Raw genomic sequence first — 17,038 nt, 5'->3', positions numbered from 1 at the left:
AAATGCGGTAAGTAATGAAGGCTGTTATAATATTGACGAAAAACAATCAATATCGTATGTCTACTTTGAAGCCCTTTTTGTCAACTTTAAATGAAATAATGTGATGAAAAACCAAATCAACCATCATTTATATTTTCTGGATAGATAATTTCCATATGAAAGCAAATATCAATCTGTTCATGGATATAAACAATTATGGTAAAATGGACAATATTTTACCATACACTTGTGCTAATTACTAGTTACAAGTTTCAAGTTTTATTTATTCACTCCGACACACTTACGTGTGTAACAAGAGGTCACATACATATTGTAAATATGATACATGGCGTGTGATGTACACAAATACAACATTGTATATAGCTTAGTTACATAAAGAAGGAGCACAACCTTGTACAGAAATTAAGTTCATATTTTTTCAAGCTTTTCTAGGAATCTACAAACTTTTGTGCAAATTTTTACATTAAATATATTAAACAACCCTTGGATTTTTATTTGACTTGGATAAGTGAAATAATATTTTGGTATATATTTCTCTCTTAGACATTTAACTAAATCACTTTCACATATAAATAAGTAATGAAATTCATCGCCAATGTACGAATTACATAATGTACAGGTTCTTTGTGGACGAGGAATACCTAACCATCTTCCTTTTTCTATGGGTAAATGCATATTGCAAGAACGAAATTTACACATGATTTTCCTATCATTTGTATTAAGCTTAATTACATTATCATACATTACCTATTGTTTTTATATTAAAGCATAATGCATGCGATATACTCAATTCAATTCAAAGAGAAACTCATTAAAATGTTTTGATCTGTGTCATACAATCTGACTATCTTTTCAATCGTTTGAAACCATGTTACAAATTCGTAGTACATACGCTTTCTCGTGTGTAACCAGAGACAAGGATAATTTGCATATATACACCATTTGCCTATGTGTTTTTTGTATGATGAATTATATGTTTGTTTTAACTAAGATGGCTGTCAAATACAGGTTCGTGTAAAACGATTGATATGTTTATAAATAATATAATAAACACAATTCAATACAAATAATACAGTTTGATAATTTATGAAACGTAAAATGTAGACAAGTGAGTATCATACTTTTTTCAACACTGAGTACTGCATGTATGTCTAATTGGGAACGTCAAGCTGCCGATGAATAGTATCTTACCCTAAAGTTCGCAATTTCGTGGTCAAAGGGACACTAGGGTAAGTCTCATAGAAATGGTTTAGTTATCTGCTCCTACAAATTGCAGGGAGGAGCTTCTTTCTAGGATTTAAGAGAAAAGTTCAGTCCCTTAGCAACAAACTAATATATAAATGTGATAAATGCATCAGTTACCTGAATGTATACTTAATACTTACTGTAAAAACAATAATATATTATTGCGTTATGAATATCGAAAGACGATTGTGTATTCCAGAATACCGTAAATATCAATTCAGATATATATATATAACGAACAATTTACACATAGTGTTGTATCTGCAAATTCACAACTTCGCAAACACCCGATTTAGTCATACTTGTGTAAATGGAGTCCTCCAGGAAATTTATCGATTTCGCTAGCTTGTATTTTACATACCAAAGTTCGGGTCAAAACTTTTCGTAATTCTCCAGATAAGCTAAACAAACTTGGATACGCTTTCTGCCATTGGGTCAGAGGTAATGTGTGAGGACATCAATATGTTTAAGACCCGGTGCATTTCTTTTTTATATACCTGAGCCTTCTCGTATTCCTCTTGTTGGATTGAACCGGGAACTGACCACCTGTTACTGTTTCAACTATGACGAATTTCTTCTTCTTCTTGATAAAATCACAAGATTTGTCCAGTTTCCAAAAAGCTTTTTCTTTTCGTCCGCGCAGCTGTTTCTTTTGTTGGTATCTCTGCTGCTTTTGTTTCTTAATAAAGAAGGCTGAAAGAACAATACACATTAAAAGGTAATATAAGTATGTAATTGGGATAAATTTAAAAAATAAATGAACTATTTGTACATTACTTTATGAATTATGTATCACTGATATCAAGATAAGATTTCTAATGCTATAAGTAATAACGCGTACCTTGGTGTAAGCATCCATTCGAATCCACCAAATCTGAAATAGTAGACCATCGTTGTCCTGTTGAACAATTTAGTGTTTTCTGCTTTCGTTTCGTTTTCGTTCCACAACTGTGAAAATTAAAATGGATATCCGTCAAAAAACTGAAACAATTTCGTGAAAGTAAGCCACTTCCAAAATAGGACTAATTTTCATTTTTAACCAAAAATTACTTAAGTTGGAGTTTGTTCTACTCTAACAATTGCTGTAGTCTATACTAAAGCTCAACCTTGAGCAACTGTGAGTGTCAGTAGAATGCGAAATATATGTAATCTAACACATTTGTATGTTAAGTTGAGATTACAAAACTTTAAAAACTAAAAGAATTAACTGACAACCTCATTGGCTACTGTTGATACGATAAATAATTTCTATGTACCATTTATCGTCAAATTGTGGCAAATATAAAACCTAAGGCTATAAAACAAAGGTTTATGATTTACTACAAACTCAAACAGACAGTGCGCATTGTTTCGAATGGCCGGCAGTGAAAGGTGTGTACAGTAATTCTAAAAGCAACGCACTAAATACAAAAATACTTTGCAAAAAGAAGATGTGATTGATGCCGCGAGGTGAACATGTTCAAATCCTGTATCAAACTTACCACTTTTTGCGCCCCTTTGGACAGCATTTACATGACGCTTTGATTGCACGTCCTCCACAGCATTGTTGAGCCTTCCGTATGACTTTAGCTGTAATGAAAATAACATACAATAACTCAAATTATAATTAAAATTTAATAACTTAAGTGCAAGCAATTATCAATGTCACCAGACAGAAGAGTAGATGCAAAAACTATGATGATCTAATAAATTTATACTGATATACAGATTGCAAATGAAGCAAGAAAATACCTCTTGACTCAGCATACATCCGTATATCTTTATAGTGAATAGTATAATACCACTGTACAGAATGATGTAAGCTCAGGGTTACAACAACCAATAACGTGATCAAATTGTTAAGAAGAAACCAGCTAGATATGACATTCATCTTATTTGCGTTGTATCTGGCAACAACGACAAAACGGAGTAGCATCGTATAGTTTTAAACACATGCTCTACTTATTTTATATCGACCACAGTTGTTTTGAAAAAAACGTTAATCTAGATATATATTAAAGAACAATTGAGATTTGTTTACAAGGCGCTTTACGTGTAAGCAGTGTAGTTTTATCACGAAAGCATTAGAAATGCTGGATTACCTCCACAGCATTTCTTCTTGTCGAGACGATAACTAACTTCATCGTTGCAGCAGCCTGTTTTGCTAGCATCAATCAATCGAGTTCCGCAACAGTCACTTTGTCGGTATTTTTTGACGTGGGAAACATTATTACAACATATCATGTTGTTACTGTTTATCATTATTCCACAAACCCCGAACCCTTTCTTAACCACGCGGTCGTTTCCTACACAGACATGTGTGGTTTGGTTGTATACTATGTTTCCACAACAAGCTGTGTTCGCCTCGCGATCATGAAGCCTATGTTCGTTCCCGCAGCAGAGGTGAGTAGATGGTTTAAAGGTGCTCCTTCCGCAGCAGGAACGTGATCCTATTGTAAGTACCAAAAACAATCCAATCTTATAATTTTGTAGTGGATATATTTTATTTTTACTTTAGAAAGTTATTCTGATTGTCCAATTGGTGCGTAAAGCCACGTCATTGGATTATGTCATCACAGGTTTTTTAATTTTTTTAATTATGATATCACATTCAGACATTCTTATAGCTGTTAATTTCAGAAAATGCTAAATCTGATTGGTCATTTTTTTCAAAAGAAATAACCGAAGTATCCACTTTTCGATTTAAATTTGATATTTCACTGCTTGAGCAAATAAGTAATATTAAATTCCGGAAAATACAGCAATGGCAGTGGAATTTCTTTCTTAAATAAATGAAAGCAGAACCAGTGATTCTGTTTTTTTCTGTGATTTGTAAATGAAAAATGGCCAATCAAACTATCACTTAAAGAAAAATAGTTGTGAATCGTGCTTGATGTATGTATAACGTGTGATAAAACGTTAAAATATGAGAAAAGCTTTTATCAAACATTGTTTCAAAACACCTTTCTGCTTGAATCACTATTTACGTTATCCTGGAATTCACGAAAATAGGTCCCTGCAGGTAGGGCGTAAGAATTGAACCTGCTGCCCCCATTGCAAGATCGTAAGAGGCGACAAATTTGGAATCTTATCTTTTCTCTTCTTTCTAAACAACATTCTTCTTCCTCATGTCCCTTGACAATGCCTCACTTTTGGCCTTTAGTTGGGTGTTCGCCCCTGTGAGGAAGGTTTTAGGTTCTGTCCCTTTTCCAAGACATACCTAAGTCTGTAAAAATGGTAGTTTCTACTCCTGCTTGACGCTCAGCAATTTAGAAGTGGGACCACTGTATCGCCCGCTGTCAGTATAATGTGACCGGGTGGGGTGGGGTGGGGGGTCCTGCTGAATGTCTTCGGCAGTATGTTTCAGTGAGGTAGCACTATAAAATCGTCATCAGTCCTGCGCTATCACCAGGAGACAAACACGAACATATCGCAGCCACCCAAAACACACACGCATACACTACACGCATGCATCTTGCACAAAGGCGAGGCCGTCCTTAAATGGCCATAGCTGTTGATAGGACGTTTAACAATACTAAACCAAACCAAATCAAATCAAGAAAATAGTCTTCGAAACGTGGTAACATAAAACGTTCAGCAGTGAGTATGCCTTATAATGACATATTTAATTATTTCTGTTCATATTTCTTACCTTCTCTGTGTAACACCTTTCCCGATTCTTCACAACAGTTGTGGGTACTTGTATTATAAAACCTATTCTTACAACAACCCAGAAACCGGGATCTTTTCCTTATTTCGGAACCACAGCACTCTTCAATATGAGAGTATGGCTTATTTGCACCTGAAACAAATATTTTGGTTTATTTTTACTGTCAAACTTATTATTTTTGCTTCTTGTTATTTTCGTGATTATCCCCTTAATGCCTTGTTCTTATTCGCATACTTTTGGTAGTTTTTGTTCTAAAATCTCAAATTTCAATTGTTTTAATATTTTCAATTAAAAAATTAAGAAATCTTAACCGATTACGCTTTATTAATGGGTTATTTTCGTTATCATATTTTCGTCGTTTGTTTTGTTTTTGTTTTATTTTTGTTCAGTGAAAATATACGTTATTGGGGACTTCTAACCGAAGAATGGGCCTATTTTCACTATAAGGAGATTATGAAGGAAATATTTTATATTCATTTCAGCCCCACTTCTCATTATGAATAGACAATAAATGTACAATTATTACACATTTTGAAATAACAGTAAAAACATATAACGTATAAGCAGTTATTTCATAATTAGTATACAATTAGCGTACATTATTATTAAGTAATTCTTTATTTTCAACAGTTTGTTTATAGATTCTTCCTTTTTTGGGTTACACGTACTTACCCTCACAGCAATCCCATAAAAGCCCATCACCATTAATTTTTTTGTGAATTGTTGATCCGCAACAGAACGACGCCTCGGTGTCGATTTCCTTCCCAGCACAATCTGCTCCGTTTACCAAGTCTGAGCCTTTAATCAAATCAAACAGTTTTCACTATTTGGATTATTAAGCACTTTTCGATAGTAACAAAAAATCACTAAACTGATCTGTTTATTTTTATCGAAATTATAAACTTATCTAACCGGTATTTCGTTTCAGTGAAACATTTACCAGAGCGAAAATAACTCCTGAAGTTCACATTCACAATTAATATGGTAAATCCATACAAAGCAATCAGTAAAACCCTACAGTATAGCCTACACAGAGAAGAAGTCGGTTAGATAAACGCTGTGTGATAACACATGCTTTTAACACAATAGAGAACAAAGGTGGCTACCCGGAACATATTTGTGAAGGCGGACATTTTTCCGTGGGGTGTATGGGAAATCTTACTGGTCGTGAGGATTACACTTTAACATATATATGTATGTGTGTGACACAACTACATCAGGCCTGAACGAAGCGTCAAGGCAACAAAACAAACCGGAAAGGAGGAGACATAAAAACGACCAAAGACATCATGTTTCCCCATGACAAAAATAATAGGAAGAAACAATAATAATACTTAAAGTGTAATAAAATAAAACTTCGCTATGTCAAAGTATAAGGGACCATGAAATTTGAGATACACCATGTATTTGGGTTGTTTAGCTATGGTTGTGATGGACGGATGTAAACTTTCACTTTATGAAAAATACATGAAAACTAAAACAGTTTACATTGTCTGGAAATAATTTGCATTATGAAACATAAATGATAGTAGTCAGTTATTGTGTAAAACGGATTTCACCGCTAAATAAACTGAACTAGTTTAGAAAATTAGAAAACGCTTATAAGGGTTGATGAATTATAAGTTATATGAATTCCATATATATATTTGAAAACTACTTTTACAATTTGTGTAGAAAAGCTATTCTGTCCCTATTACTACCACACTACTTTGTTATATAGCTTTGTCTTACATACCTTTAAGACAAAAGAAGAAGACAGCAAGTAACCTAAATACATGTACACAATACATGTTGTCAGTTGAAAGGTTCTATTATGATATGCTTGGATCCTAGCAGAATTTTAGTTATATAGCATACTCCTTTTAACACCTTTGTCTAGGGTAAGTCCACAGGAAATTTCCTTTAAAAAATTATACTCAAAACCACGATCATCGCAAAATTTCAAATTATAAGGAAATAATATATCCCAACAAACCTTTTGTAATTCTTATGACAGAAAGTAACGTAAATCACTGGAAATTTTGCTTAAATGAGAATTAGTGTTCAATATCGAAAATAGATTTACCAGTTAAAATATCGGTAAAACAAAATATCTAACTTTTTATGAGGGTCCGTAGCTTTCTTTTCTCTGTTGCTGTCTTTGCTTTTCGACTCTTTTCCATCAGCTATAAATCTAGGATTACTGTCTTTACAATATTTATATTGTACTAAACTAAGATATATCATAAACTGAATATCAGCCAACGTTTACCTCCTGGATTATATAGTTATTGACATTTAAAGTTTACGTTAGGTGATAGCATATAACGAAATTCTGTATTGAGATTATTAGGTTATATTATTCTAAACACAAAATACCCTTCAATACACAGACATTGTGTTTTAAATTATCATATCAAATGGTAATTTTTGTTCCATACGGTGATATATAATACGCTGTACCGATCTTAGTATCAGATGTTAACAAAATGAGCATTTAACATTTACAAATTAACAAATTATGGCTTTGTTTACTTAGTTAGGTATTTGGGGTATCTATAAGATCACATATCACCCCAATTCCCAAACTCTTTGAACATTTTCAACGGCGGTCATTTGATACGTGTTAGAAGTGTGTTATGTAACAAAAGATTAACTTAGATTTATTAGATACTGTTTTGTAACAAACCAAGTTTAACATACTACTGCAACAAATACTAACAACTTACATTTCATTGTAACTCGCACAAAATCATGCAGTATTTTCAATGTATATTAACGCCATAATAGTCCTATCAAAACTGTTTTTAAATGGCTTACATTCATCAAGGTTTTAATCGCAGCCTTGAAGTATGAATATACATTTTACCAACAGCAGATGTTTCAATTTAAGTCACTTTTAAAAAAAATAAAGTTTAAATTTATCTTATGAAATAAAAAATTCTATAAGTACTAATATATGAGTCAATATTTTGATTTTTACCCCTAATGCATTACTTTTGTTGCTCGCATTATGAAAACAATATTTTACCCACTGCAAAAGCATGATATATTGAGAGATGATATGTTCTACTTTCATCCATGTTTTATCTGTCTTGCATTTTAACATTTTTTTATTTTTTTAAAATCAATTTTAAACATATTTTAATTTTTATTTGGAAATGTGATGAAATCTTTTTTTATAAACTCTATTCTATTTTACGGATTTCATAATGGTTGGAAATACACTCAACTGGTAATTTATGAAAATCAGAAATAAACAAATGATATAGGGATACTCTCCAAAAAGTCATGCTTTTTAATCATTTTATCTAACTTTCCTACTTATACTGAGTAGTATGTAGTCTAAAGGTCAATAGTGATAAACAAAGTGCAATTACCAAACAGGATGCAAGTACTAGGCCAGCATAATCAAGTCATTAACTTCCTCCAACAAGGCAAATAAACATGACATATTGCAGCGAATTGAGTCATTATGAAGTCGTCAATATACAAAGATATAAAAGGAAGCTTTACTGTATATTCATTCACGATTGGTTATTTACAACTGTTTCACATAAGCTACAAGTATCGAACCTATTCCTTGTTAACAAATGTAACGACTGTTCCTTAATCGTTGATGCCGAACTCAAACAATCGGTATATCTTTCTGTTTATGTTGTAAGAATAACGGTGGTCACGTCTTTGCCTTTATTGGAGTGAAAAATGAACGAATAATGTATTATCAATTTGGAAACGGAAGGAATATTAAATTTCCCTGTTGTACCTCATGCAAATATAGATGACGTTGAATAAATCATGCAAGATACCTATTCATGCATAATTAATGCAGAAAAGTATTGACTGTTCCAGACATCCTGGTTAAGGTCATTTTACCTTGTTCCTGATTATAGTATTTTGTTCATTACAAAATTGATGAGAGTATAAGACACGCTCGAATGTACATTTACGAGAAAAATGCTTATCTTGTGTGAAATCGTAATGTAGTAGCAGCAGTGTTGGTGGCAGTGGTACGTTTTGTTGTAGTTAGTAGTGTTGTTGTAGTTAGTAGTGTTGTTGTAGTTAGTAGTGTTGCTGGCAGTAGTAAGTGTTGTTGTAGTTAGTAGTGTTGCTTGCAGTAGTAAATGTTGTTGTAGTTGGTAGTGTTGCTGGCAGTAGTAAATGTTGTTGTAGTTAGTAGTGTTGCTGGCAGTAGTAAATGTTGTTGTAGTTAGTTGTGTTGCTGGTAGTAGTAAATGTTGTTGTAGTTAGTAGCGTTGCTGGCAGTAGTAAATGTTGTTGTAGTTAGTAGTGTTGCTGGCAATAGTAAATGTTGTTGTAGTTAGTAGTGTTGCTGGCAGTAGTAAATGTTGTTGTAGTTAGTAGTTTTGCTGGCAGTAATAACTGTTGTTGTAGTTAGTAGTGTTGCTGGCAGTAGTAAAAGTTGTTGTAGTTAGTAGTTTTGCTGGCAGTAGTAAATGTTGTTGTAGTTAGTAGTGTTGCTGGCAGTAATAACTGGTGTTGTAGTTAGTAGTGTTGCTGGTAGTAGTAAATGTTGTTATAGTTAGTAGTTTTGCTGGCCGTAATAACTGTTGTTGTAGTTAGTAGTGTTGTTGACGGTAGTAAATGTTGTTGCAGGTGGTTGTGTTGTTGGCAGTAGAAATTGTTGTTGTAGTTGGTAGTGTTGCTGGCAGTAGGAAAAGTTGTTGTAGTTAGTAGTTTTGCTGGCAGTAATAAATGTTGTTGTAGTTAGTAGTGGTGCTGGCAGTAGTAAGTGTTGTTGTAGTTAGTAGTGTTGCTGGCAGAAGTAAATGTTGTTGTAGTTAGTAGTGTTGTTGACAGTAGTAAATGTTGTTGCAGGTGGTTGTGTTGTTGGCAGTAGAAATTGTGGATGTAGTTAGTAGTGTTGCTGGCAGTAGTAATTGTTGTTGTAGGTGACAGTGTTGGTGGCAATAGTAAGTGTTGTTGTAGTTGGTGGAGGCGGAGGTAGTAATTGTTATTGTAGGTGGTAGTGTTGTTGGCAGTAGAAATTGTTGTTGTAGTTGGTAGTGTTGCTGGCAGTTGTAAATGTTGTTGTAGTTAGTAGTGTTGCTTGCAGTAGTAATTGCTGTTGTAGTTAGTAGTGTTGTTGGCAGTAGTAAATGTTGTTGTAGTTGATGGAGACGGCGGTAGTAATTGTTACTGTAGGTGATAGTTTGTTGGAAGTAGTAATTGTTGTTGTAGGTGACAGTGTTGGTGACAGTTGTAGTTTTTGTTGTAGGTGGTAGTGTTGAAGGCAATAGTATTTGTTGTTGCATGTTGTGGCGGCGGTGGTAGTAATTGTTGTTGTAGGTGAAAGTGTTGGTGGCAGTAGTAATTGTTGCTGTAAGTGGTAATTTTGTTGGCAGTAGTAATTGTTGTAGGTGACACTGTTGGTGGCATATTGTAGTTTTTGATGTAGATGGAAATGTTATTGGCAGTAGTAATTGTTGTTGCAGGTAGCGGCCGTGACGGTAGTTATTATTGTTGTAGGTGGAATTGGTGGTAGCAGTTGTATTTTTTTTGTATGTGGTAGTGTTGGCGACAGTAATATTTTTTGTTGTAGGTGATGGTGTTAGTGGCACTAGTAATTTTTGTTGTAGGTGGTAGTGTTGGTGACAGTTGTAGTTTTTGTTGAAGGTGGTAGTATTGGTGGCATTAGTAATTGTTGTTGTATGTGGAAGTGTTGTTGGCATAAGTAATTGTTGTTGTATGTGGTAGTGTTGGTGACAGTTGTAATTATTGCAGTAGGTGGTAGTGTAAGTGAGATTTGTAGATGTTGTTGTAGCTGGTAGTGTTGGCGACAGTAATATTTTTTGTTTTAGGGGATGGTGTTGGTGGCACTAGTAATTGTTGTTGTAGGAGGTAGTGTTGGTGACAGTTCTAGTTTTTGTTGTAGGTGATAGTGTTAGTGACAGTTGTAGTTTTTGTTGTAGGTGGTGGTGTTGATGGCAGTAGTAATTGTTGTTGTGTGTGGTAGTGTTAACGGCAGTAGTCATTGTTATTGTAGGTGGTAGTGTTGGTAGCAGTAGTCATTGTTATTGTAGGTGGTAGTGTTGGTGACAGTTTTAGTTGTGGTTGTAGGTGGTAATGCTGGTGGCAGAAGCAATTGTTGTTGTTAGTGGTAGTGTTGGTGGCAGTTGTAATTGTTGTTGTATGTGGTAGTGTTGGTTGCAGTTGTAATTGCTGTTGTAGATGGTGGTGTTGGTGGCAGTTGTAGTTGCTGTTGTAGATGGTGGTGTTTGTGGCAGTTCCAGTTTGTGGTGTAGCTGACGTTGGTGTTGCCGGTGGCAGTGACAGTAGTAGTTTTTATTGTAGGTTAAAGTGGTGGCAGCGTCGATGGTGGCGGCAGTGGTTGTTTTGTACGTGGTGGTGTTGGAGGTGATGGTGGTGGCAGTAGTAGTGATAGTAACTGTATAGATGTAGTAGGAGTGTTAGTATCGCTGGCTGGTATAGTGGTGTAGTAGGAGTGTTGGTATCGCTGGCTGGTATAGTGGTGTTGGGCAGTAGTAGTGATAGTAACTGTATAGATGTAGTAGGAGTGTTAGTATCGCTGGCTTGTATAGTGGTGTAGTAGGAGTGTTAGTAGCGCTGGCTGGTATAGTGGTGTAGTAGGAGTCTTAGTATCGCTGGCTGATATAGTGGTGTAGTAGGAGTGTTAGTACCGCTGGCTGGTATAGTGGTGTTGTAGGAGGGTTAGGATCGCTGGCTGGGATAGTGGTGTTGTAGGAGGGTTAGTATCGCTTGCTGGTATAGTGGTGTTGTAGGAGTGTTAGTCTCGCTGGCTGGTATAGTGGTGTAGTAGGAGTCTTAGTATCGCTGGCTGATATAGTGGTGTAGTAGGAGTGTTAGTAGCGCTGGCTGGTATAGTGGTGTTGTAGGGGTGTTAGTATCGCTGGCTGGTATAGTGGAGTTGTAGGAGTGTTAGTATCGCTGGCTTGTATAGTGGTGTAGTAGGAGTGTTAGTACCGCTGGCTGGTATAGTGGTGTTGTAGGAGTGTTAGAATAGCTGGCTGGTATAGTGGTGTTGTAGGAGGGGTAGTATCGCTGGCTGGGATAGTGGTGTAGTAGGAGGGTTAGTATCGCTGGCTGGGATAGTGGTGTATTAGGAGAGTTGGTATCGCTGGCTGGTATAGTGGTGTTGATTGTGCTAGTATCGCTGGCTGGTATAGTGGTGTAGGAGGAGGGTTAGTATCGCTGGCTGGTATAGTGGGGTAGTAGGAGTGTTAGTATCGCTGGCTGATATAGTGGTGTAGTAGGAGTGTTAGTAGCGCTGGCTGGTATAGTGGTGTAGTAGGAGTTTTAGTATCGCTGGCTGGTATAGTGGTGGAGTAGGAGTGTTAGTATCGCTGGCTGGGATATTGGTGTTGTAGGAGTGTTAGTATCGCTAGCTGGTATAGTGGTGTAGTAGGAGTGTTGGTATCGCTGGCTGGTATAGTGGTGTTGGGCAGTAGTAGTGATAGTAACTGTATAGATGTAGTGGGAGTGTTAGTATCGCTGGCTGGTATAGCGGTGTTGTAGGAGTGTTAGTATCGCTGGCTGGATTGTGGTGTAGTAGGAGTGTTAGTATCGCTGTCTGTTATAGTGTTGTTGTAGGAGTGTTAGTATCGCTGGCGGGTATAGTGGTGTTGTAGGAGTGTTAGGATCGCTGGCTGGGATTGTGGTGGTGTAGGAGTGTTAGTATCGCTGGCTGGGATAGTGGTGTATTAGGAGAGTTGGTATCGCTGGCTGGTATAGTGGTGTTGATTGTGCTAGTATCGCTGGCTGGTATAGTGGTGTAGGAGGAGGGTTAGTATCGCTGGCTGGTATAGGGGTGTTGTAGGAGTGTTAGTATCGCTGGCGGGTATAGTGGTGTTGTAGGAGTGTTAGAATAGCTGGCTGGTATAGTGGTGTTGTAGGATTGTTAGTATCGCTGGCTGGTATAGTGGTTTTGTAGGAGTGGTAGTATCGCTGGCTGGTATAGTGGCGTAGTAGGAGTGTTAGTATCGCTGGCTGATATAGTGGTGTAGTAGGAGTGTTAGTATCTCTGGCTGGTATAGTGGTGTTGTAGGATTGTTAGTATCGCTGGCTGGTATAGTGGCGTAGTAGGAGTGTTAGTATCGCTGGCTTGTATAGTGGTGTAGTAGGAGTGTTAGTCTCGCTGGCTGGTATAGTGGTGTAGTAGGAGGGTTAGTATCGCTGGCTGGGATAGTGGTGGTGTAGGAGTGTTAGTATCGCTGGCTGGTTTAGTGGTGTTGTAGGAGTGTTAGTATCGCTAGCTGGTATAGTGGTGTAGTAGGAGTGTCAGTATCGCTGGCTGGTATAGTGGTGTTGATTGTGGTAGTACAATAGTGTTATTGTAGTACGTTAGGATATCCCAACCCCAAAGGTTCATAATAGCATTGACAAGTGTTTACTACACGAATGTGTAATCATTCAAATTTGTTGTTAAAAGCTAGGAAAATTTATATTATTTTTACATAAAAATTTAGAACAAAAGAAAACTGAAAATGACTTGTCGATCTATCAATGTTTACACACCAGACCCGGTGAGTCAAAGTACACTCTAAAGATGTACGTGTATGTCATATGTTGTATATATATCATTTCTATTTATTATTTTTGTGTGATCTACACATGATGAGAAAGTGTAGCATAATTTCTCGATGAATATCATTAATCAAGTATCAATGAAATGATAATCGATTTGATGAAGTAACCATTTAAAACATCACAATTTTACATCAATTTAAAAATGTGCTGTTTTTGTTAATTATTTTGGAAAAACATATTTTATGAATATTTCAGTAATTTTCATATGCTACCTTTTATATGATAGGAATACCATTGTCTACGGGTAAATGGCCTGATCGCAGGACATTGATAGCATTTGGTTCTAAGAAATAACAACACGAAATTACCAATTCATTCGAATTCTGGTTATCTCATGGATGTTACGTAATGTATGATGATAAGTATGCTTAATAGGTGGGGGGCATTATCGCACTCTCCGGACTCATGTATTTTAAATATCTTGTCTTAGTTATCTAACCCTACTTGCTTAGCTTGAATCTGATCTACTTCATCTGGTATAATAAGAAAACGATTTGTGCTAAATAACCAACATCACATTTTGTAAGATTTTGAAATGACCTTTAATGATATTCCACATGTTAAGAATATTTTTAGATATTTTTTTTTACATAAAATCACTTTTTATTATTTCACTTGTCGACTTTCAAAGCTAACAATGCTTTTGGGTACAGATAAAATAGACAATTCCTAAACAAACCTGTATTCTGAAGGCCGGATGAACTTCCGTATGCAGTACAGAAAAAAGTCTTGTTAGCTCACAAACTTATTAACGTCACTTCGAGAGAAAAAAAAGTCTTATTATCTGAAAACATGTTATTAAACAGAGGTATGCCAACCATATATTTATACTTAGAATGTGATAATATCGGTTACTAGCTCTGAAGATACAGTTTAATACGAATATATATGTCATGGTTGGGACAGTTATATATATAACTGATTCAAATATGCAGTCATATCAGCGAAGCAGTTTGACGGCGATGAAAACCTCCCGCTGTGTGGTAATTGTGATTTAGACCCAGTGAAACATTTTCAATATGAACCAGTTTACAAAATATCAACTTGACTTCCTTACAACAACCAGCGAACTGTAATTGTCTGTTTTCGAAATTATTTGTTATTGTATTGATGATAGAATATGACTTCATATCTAAGTCATAACTTGTTAAAAATAATTTTCATCTATTTGGACGATAAAATATGGTTAAAGTCTGGTTAAAAAGAACAAAATTCCCACAAAGATATCGATAATGGCTTTCAGACCAAAAACATTGTTTTTACTTATAATATTTAGAAATGTTTTCATTGTTATTTCGATTCACGATAATATATAAGTATACTACATTTAAACGATAAGCATTGATGGCAAAATAAGAATCATGCGTTTGAATAAAGAAATCAGGAATAGTCAACATGTGTTTGTGTATTACAGGGGAGTAAACAATCAGGGTGCGAAAGATAAAAAAAAATAAAAAAAATAGCCGCCTAAATTTAAAACATTTTCGAACCCCGAATTATATATTCAACCACAATATACAAACATATAATGATTATATATATTCTACTACATGAAAATATAATTGAAGAAAACCTGACTTGGTTACCCTATTATTTTAGTCGGCTTTTCCTTTGCTTTTACAAACATTTCGCATCCCTTTAGTTTCACAAACAAACCGATGTGACAGTTAATGTTATAATTTCCGGACGTTAATTTAGTGGTCAAGTGCCAGTTTAACGTGAATGTACGGTGAAACGTGTAACATGTATATATGTACTCTCACCTGATAAAGCTAATTTGTCCAATGTTTAATTGTAATCAAACAGCTGTTTAAATACCAAAGACGTATAACCCACGTGAATTTCTCACTGAATTAGAAGTGAACTGGGTTTTTTCATCAATAACAACAGGAGAGAGGTGGTGATCTCAAGATAATTGTTTTAGAGAAACTGCGTTCAAATAAAAACAAACTCGGGCTGCTAGCCAAAAAGTTATGCTTGACTTCCATTCGAAGTCCGACCTTGAACACTGGCGAGTACTGTTACAGTTGCAAAATCCTATTGACACAGTGTGTAACAAATCTGTTTTATTTGAATTGAATTGCAAAAAGAAAATCTGTTTCATTAAATATAGATTTCTCTAAGTAAGATATGTGTGCTAAAAGAGGCAGGATAGTTAACAAATTATAAAAATAAATAGTGGACCTTTTCGTCTGGTCAACTGGTCAGTTAAATTCCAATGCAAATGCGTATCACACTTACGGTAACACACATCAGGTAGAGTTTACTATGCAAATGATACTACACCCACGTTCTGGATTTTAATATATGTTTGTAGTGAAATGGCACTTCGGGTATTTAAAGTAGGCGAGAAGAAAAACCGAAACGGATTTTTAAAATAATTTAGCACAAACTTCATATCTAATTACCAAGAAAGGAGAGTTTTTATCATGACAAACAATTCAAGAGAGGCTAGACGGAATTGTTTATAACTTGTGTGAAGTCTGCTATATATTTGTCTCTGAACATACTTCCTTGGGAAAAAGCCGTCGTTTAGTGTTTTGCAAAACTGGGGGTATCATTCATTGTAATACGTTTCGGGCTGCGGTGGCCGAGTAGTAAAGGCGTCTGACATTCTTCTTCCACTAGTCCTCCACCACTGGGTCGTGGGTTCGAGACCCACGTGTGACAGTCGCCCGGTACTTACTGCAGGTCGGTGGTTTTATCAAAAGGTACTCCGGCTTTACTCCACCACCAAAACCTGGCACGTCTTTAAATGACCAAGGCTGTTAATAGAACGTAAAATACAAACGAAAAAACAAAATACTTCTCAATGAATCAATATTGGACAACTATTTGGTAATGTAAAAACTTAACAGAAGAATCTGCAGTGAAGGGAGGTAAGATGAAATGTTTGGGAATCGTCCGAAATTAAATGATATTGGGGAGTTTGGAGTGTAAAGGAAAATGAGTCTGAAGTATAGGGGAGGCGAAACTGAGATGTAAAGGTAGGTCAGTCCGAAGTGTAGGGGAGGGCGAGTCTGAAGAGTAGGGGAGACTGAGTCAGGGCGAGTTTAAAGTTCAGTTTAAACATATTTTATTGCCATAAAATATTACGATCGCCCTTTCCTTACAATTTATTGAAACATACTGCATAGCGAAAGAAAAACAAATGTGTATGAACCTGTGTAGGAGTAAATTGTAAGCAATCAATCACCTACTGTGTACACACAGATATGTTGTTTACATGGACTGCCCAGTTGTCCGGTGATAATCTGATTTGAGTTCATTTAATCTTGCATAACAGCGTTGGGTTATAAATGTTTCAACATGTTGTGATAAGGTCCGTAAAGGTGGTTAACATTTTTGATAATTTCGCTGGTGTTAAGAATTCGCGGATATTAGTCAAAGCCCGAATATAACCGCTATACAATATATGAACATCATAATTAAGATGGCTAAATATAAATATAATGATATTGTTATAATTGAATGAGTCAATAGAAGAGAGGTAGCGGGAGTATTAGTATTAAACAATTTGTAACAAATATTTACTTATACCTCTGTGTTCACCCATATGCTTACACAACCACACAC

The 17,038-nt window shown here is 35.6% G+C and overlaps 1 protein-coding gene across 1 annotated transcript; it reads right to left on the bottom strand.

Annotated features, from left to right (window-relative positions):
• Positions 1-1,706: 1,706 nt before the first annotated feature.
• Positions 1,707-6,716, bottom strand: LOC110453451 (galaxin-like). The gene is made up of 7 exons (XM_021502398.1): positions 6,630-6,716; positions 5,567-5,692; positions 4,877-5,026; positions 3,327-3,674; positions 2,727-2,814; positions 2,087-2,193; positions 1,707-1,938 (listed from the first exon to the last, which is right to left on the bottom strand). The coding sequence occupies exons 1-7, from the start codon at positions 6,682-6,684 to the stop codon at positions 1,712-1,714; spliced, it is 1,101 nt and encodes a 366-aa protein (XP_021358073.1). The 5' UTR covers positions 6,685-6,716; the 3' UTR covers positions 1,707-1,711.
• Between the last annotated feature and the right edge of the window lie 10,322 nt (positions 6,717-17,038).

Source organism: Mizuhopecten yessoensis, unplaced genomic scaffold (genome assembly GCF_002113885.1).
Source record: "Mizuhopecten yessoensis strain PY_sf001 unplaced genomic scaffold, ASM211388v2 scaffold7317, whole genome shotgun sequence".
NCBI classification, from domain to species: domain Eukaryota; kingdom Metazoa; phylum Mollusca; class Bivalvia; order Pectinida; family Pectinidae; genus Mizuhopecten; species Mizuhopecten yessoensis.
This window is presented reverse-complemented; position numbering and strand designations above follow the sequence as displayed.